Source organism: Castanea sativa, chromosome 11, assembly GCF_040712315.1.
Source record: "Castanea sativa cultivar Marrone di Chiusa Pesio chromosome 11, ASM4071231v1".
NCBI lineage: Eukaryota > Viridiplantae > Streptophyta > Magnoliopsida > Fagales > Fagaceae > Castanea > Castanea sativa.
The window spans coordinates 11,559,625-11,565,385 of record NC_134023.1 but is presented as its reverse complement, the minus strand read 5'-3'; the positions used below and the strand labels follow the sequence as shown (position 1 = coordinate 11,565,385).

Genomic DNA, 5,761 nt, shown 5'->3' with positions numbered 1-5,761 from the left:
CTTCTGTTTTTTTTTTTTGAATTGCCTCAGTTCCTAAAAATGGAAAATCGATGAATGATTTTTCTTTTAACAATCATGATTAAGCAGCACAAATAGATAGATAACAAGAAATGAGAGATATGCAAAAGAAGTAATAATGAATTGAAACAAAAGAAGTAAATGAGACAGAGTAAAGATTCAATCTTTATCTCACAAAAAAAAAAAAGAGATTCAATCTTTTTCTCAAAAAATTAAAAAAAGATACACCAAGAATCATCCAACCATTATAAAGATTCAATCTTTATCTCAAAAAATTAAAAATAAAAATTCAGATAAACTCTAACTTGCAACCAGCTACCAAAACAACAACATAAACTCACCAAGACAACAATATAAATGCAGAAAAATGATCAAACATCAAATAAGATAAGCATAAACAAGTTTTACGGATATACCTCTGTTTTGGCAAGATAGAAATAGATTTGTCTCTGAACTTGTTCTCAGATCCTGTCCGTGAAGCTTTTTTTTTTTTTGGGTTAAAATCTGTGAAGCTTTAAGTTGTTTCACGTTTCCCTCCTAAAAGCTTTGAACAAGATATACCTCTATTTCACTTGTTCTCTGAACCTTCTGTGAAGCTTTTTTTTTTGGTTAAAATTTGTGAAGCTTTGAATGTGAGAGATAGGCTGATACACCACTGTTTCGCTTTTCCCTCCTAAAAGGGTTTTTTTTTTTTTTTTTTTTTTTTTTTTTTTTTTTTTTTCAGTAGATTTTTTCCGGTTGAGTTAAACAACCCTCCTAGTTAAGTGCTTAACCCCAGTTAAAGTGTGTGTTTCCCTTTTAATTGACGTGGCAGTATTTTGAGCGTTGATCTTTCTTCAAACAAATCCCCACCGTGAAATGGACACTCTCCATTTCAAAGGGAAATGGAGAGGATCCTGATTTGGTTTTCAAAAGGTAGTTCAATGGGAGTTGCATTAGAGTAAAACAAGTAATATACCCTTATTTTTTGCCGTACATATTGTCAACTCTTCTAGAGTAGAAGGTTCATCATACAATTTTTTTTGAGATGAAAAGTATCTTCATTTACATGTTCCAAACATCATAGTTCTCATGATTAAAGATGGGAAATGAGGTTTTGAACATAAGCAAAAGTGCACTCACTATTGACTGTAGCTATAGCGAAGATTTATGTAAAGAAAGGATTTAAACTCTTTCTTCATAAAAAACAGAAGCCACAAAACAATGCTATGGCTAACCAGCAAGTTTATATACTTATAATGTGGGAAAAACTGGTTTTGCATCTCATACAAAACCCACAATGGAAGCAATGCAAGGATCTACTTCATTTATGAGAGATAACATGTAAACTTGATGCAGTGAAATTCAAAAAAAAAAAAAAAAAAAAAACTTAAGAATACCTTCAATCTTCATCCCAATTCCACATAGTGCCTAAGATGAGTGGTCTCTCAATCAGTTCTTATGTACATTGCTTTTCCTTTGGAAAAGTGTATTTCCAAGATTCTTTAATGAAAAACTATTTTCTCTTCTTTTAATCGTATGTTTTAACTGCCTTGGCAATTACTTTATCTAATAACTCTTATTAAATAAATACTGATTATCTAATTGAGTTAGCATTTTGAGCCGATCCAATTGGGCTTAAGTGTGTGGCTTGATATGGGACCAAAGGGACTAATAAGGCTGTAGCTCCAAGGAGCCTCAAACTTATCTATCAACTCTTAACAAGCCCAAAGCTACTATTAATTATTTAACAACTACCACTATGGAAATATAATTTCACTCTAGGCCTTACTAATAAATTATATCCCAAGACTCTAATATGATATCATTTGACCCCTCCATGAAATATCCATAGTGAACAAAGTCATAATAAACTGTCACTTTGTAAACAACTATTTTATTCCTTGAGTACCTGTTTTAATATTTTAGTTATTCATATTTATGAAATCTAATTTCAATAATAAAAAAAAACTTTAGTAACTCTTTACTAAAAAGGCTAGCCATAAATAACCAGTTCTCATTAAACTTATCTCAAGGGGATATTTTGCGTCTCTATAGAAAGAGATTATGGATTCTATCTTGAGAATATGTATTCTCTCAACACTACATGTAGTTACCCAACATACTGAGGTTTTGACCGTTAAACTAGATCCCATTTTTGATATATCAAAGTAACCTACATTTCATGATCGGGTTCACTATCCTTTCAGGATTGAGAGTTTATGAAATTAGAAGTCGTGAGATTAATAATTCTTTGAATAATTAATCTCACAGCGGTCCAGTTCAATATGTTTTACACACTTAAGACATATCAACACATCAACTAGAAGTCTCCACTTCCATGAGGTCAACCCTGATCAAATTAAAGTAATTAACAATCTACAACCTCCTCAGAATCCCAAGGAAGTCCAGAAGTTGACAGGAATAACTGTAGCCCTGAACTGATTTATCTCTTGGTTCGCAGACAGGTGTAGGCCTTTCTTCTAATTGTTGTACAAATGGAAATGATTTGAATGGACTGAAGAGTGTGCCTTGGCCTTTCAGCAGCTTAAGGATTATCTTTCTCGGCCACCCATTATGACCAGGCCCGAGGAGGAAGAGGTTCTTTTCGCCTATATTGCTATGGCCTCTCATGCAGTTAGCCTAGTGCTAATAAGGGTGGACAATGGAGTACAACGACTAGTTTATTACGTGAGCAAGTCACTATACGAAGTAGAGGTTCGTTATTTGCCATTGGAGAAGGCTATTTTGGCTATGATACATGCCACGTGGAACCTCCCTCATTATTTTCAAGCTCACACAATTGTGGTTTTATCCTAACTTCCTCTTTAGTCATTGCTCCGAAAAGCTGATTATACGAGGAGAATTGCCAAGTGGGGAACAATTTTGGGGGCTTTTGACATTAAGTATATGCCTCGGACTTCTATTAAGGGTCAAGTTCTTGTAGATTTGGTTGTAGAATTTACTAAATCTACAGTAGAAATGGAGGGCGTAGGGAAAAATTTAGGAGGAAAACCAGTTGAAATGATCTCTCTACAAGTACCTTTAACCTGGAAATTGTATGTTGATGGTGCAGCTAATCAAAGAGGATCTAGTGTAGAACTAGTTGTGGTGTCCCTAGACAAGATCACTATTGAGAAATCTTTAAGGTTGGGTTTCTCGGCCACGAATAATGAAGCCGAGTACGAAGCTTTGTTGGTAGGGATGGCCATGATTCAGAAAATAGGAGGAAAGGCAGTGGAGGTGTTCTTGGACTCAAGGTTGGTAGTAGGCCAAGTAAAGGGAGAATTGGAAGTTAGGGATTTGAGAATGTAAGGATATTTGAGTCAAGCTAGGTGCTTGCAGTCAAATTTTGAGTTTTTCACTTTGCAACACATTCTGAGAAGCAGGAATACACATGTCGATTCTCTAGCTACTTTGGCGACCGCTTCTGGACAAGGTTTACCTCGAGTTATACTCGTTGAAGATTTGCATAGGCCCACCAAGGAGAAGGAGATGGTCCAGGTTCACCAGATCAAGGTCAAGCCTAGTTGGATGGATCCTTTGGTCTTTGGTCTTGTTTCTCAAGGAAGGTACTTTGCATGATAAGAAGGGAGAAGCAGAAAAGATACGGAGGAAAGCTTCTCGTTTCTGGTTGTCCGAGGAGCAAAAGTTGTATAAACGTTCATTTTTTGAACCATATTTACTTTGTGTCCATCTTGAAGCAGTGGAGTCACTTCTGGAGGAGCTGCATGAAGGAATCTGTGGAAGTCATATAGGAGGTAGGTTACTATTTCTTAAGGAACTTACCTAGGGGTATTAGTGGCCAAGTATACAGAAAGAAGCACGGGAGTATGTGAAGAAGTGTGATTAATGCTAGAGGTTTGCTCTAAACATTCATCAGCCAGGAGATATCCTTAATCCTCTGTCTAGTCCATGACCATTTTCTCAATGGGACTTGGACATTGTAGGACCATTTCCTAAAGCTACAGGAAACCGAAGATGGCTTTTAGTTGACACTGATTATTTCACAAAGTGGGTAAATGCCAAGCCACTAGCCAACGTTAGGGACGTGGATGCAAAGAAATTTATATGGAAAAACATTGTCACTAGATTTGGGATTCCTCACACTCTCATCTCAGATAATGGGCTTCAATTTGATAGTAAAGCTTTTAGGAGGTACTGCTGTAAGTTGGGCATTAGAAACATATATTCAACTCTAGCCTATCCCCAAGGGAATGGGCAGGCCGAGACAGTTAATAAAGTTTTAGTGAATGGACTTAAGAAGAGGTTGGACGAGGCAAATGGTAGATGGGTGGAAGAACTACCACATGTTCTCTAGATATATCGAACTACTCCTCGTTGGTCAACTGGAGAAACACCATTTTCAATGGCTTATGGGTTTGAGGCTGTGATCCCTGTAAAGACTGGCTTTCCAACACTAAGGACGACCTTGTTCACTCCAGACAACAATGATAGTCTACTGGAAAAAACTCTAGATTTGGTCAAAGAACTAAGAGAAACTACCATGGTTCAACTAGCATATTATCAACAGAAGCTCAAATAGGGATATGATACCAGTGTAAGGGCAAGGCTGTTAGCACCTGGTGACTTAGTATTGAGAAAAGTTGTGGGTACTGTAAAGAATCCAACATGAGGAAAGTTGGGGCCCAATTGGGAGGGCCATATTGTATTACCTTAGTAGCTGGTATAGGTGCTTACTTTCTAGAAGATTTACATGAAAATGTTGTACCATGCCTTTGGAATGTAAATAACCTATGAAGGTATTACTATTAATAAATGGCCACTGCCACATTTTTTGTATATAATATTGTATGTTGTGTGTTCCATTCTTTTAAGTATTAAATAGAACCTTGGTCATGCTTGGCTCCTCGGACCACCTTGGGTAATTAATACTTCTCCTTATTTATCTAAGTGTTAAACATAATCTTGGTCATGCCTGGCTCCTCGGACCCCATACTTTGGCTAAATTAATACTTCCTCTTATTTATCTAAGTGTTAAACAGAACCTGAATCATGTTGGGCTCCTCGGACCATATATCTTGGGTAAATTAGTACTTCCTCTTATTTACCTAATTGTTAAACAGAACATTGGTCATGCCTGGCTCCTCGGACCACATACCTTGGGTAAATTAACACCACTTATTTATGTAAGGACCAAATACCCAAGGTAAATTAATATTTTAAATTATTCATTGATGATGCCGAAAAATCACCAGTAAGCTGCAAGCACTCCTCGAACCAAAGCAACGCCTGCAAAAGGAAAATAGAGGACCTGAAAGAGAGCACCGGTGTGGTGCCGGCCAAAAACCCTCCGAAGGTCAAGTTAGAATCTTATTTTTTACAACCCTAGAGTGCCAGAGTCGAGATAATTATGCGTACCTTGCTTTGTGAGAGTTTTTGGGTATTTATAGTTGCGTTGGGCCTAGATTCACGCCTTGATCAAGAAGTTCTTTCCTTCTTAGGAGAGTGACTCGTGGATTTTGCGTATTTCTTAGAATTCCTTTCCATATAGGAGTCTTTTTATTATGGTCAAGCGTGTACCGCAAGAACTCCCGGTGTGCACGCTTGTGTGGAGATAAAGCAAAGCCACATCAAACATATCGTGTGATTAAGAATTTATGACAACTACTCACACTGGTCGGATACCAAATATTAGATCCGTCCTATATGTATCCTTGCGGTATCAATCCGTCGACCTCACTCCGTTGTTCTTCCTAGAGAAAGATCCGTCTCATACTTTTTCTCCTCTTCATTCATCTAG

At 37.1% G+C, this 5,761-nt stretch overlaps 1 protein-coding gene across 1 annotated transcript; it reads left to right on the top strand.

The window, feature by feature from the left end:
* The first annotated feature begins 2,619 nt into the window (after positions 1-2,619).
* Positions 2,620-4,318, top strand: LOC142616071 (uncharacterized). The gene is made up of 5 exons (XM_075788958.1): positions 2,620-2,715; positions 2,830-3,257; positions 3,387-3,501; positions 3,566-3,758; positions 3,948-4,318. Exons 1-5 carry the CDS (start codon positions 2,620-2,622, stop codon positions 4,316-4,318), a joined length of 1,203 nt encoding a protein of 400 aa, XP_075645073.1.
* Positions 4,319-5,761: the final 1,443 nt, after the last annotated feature.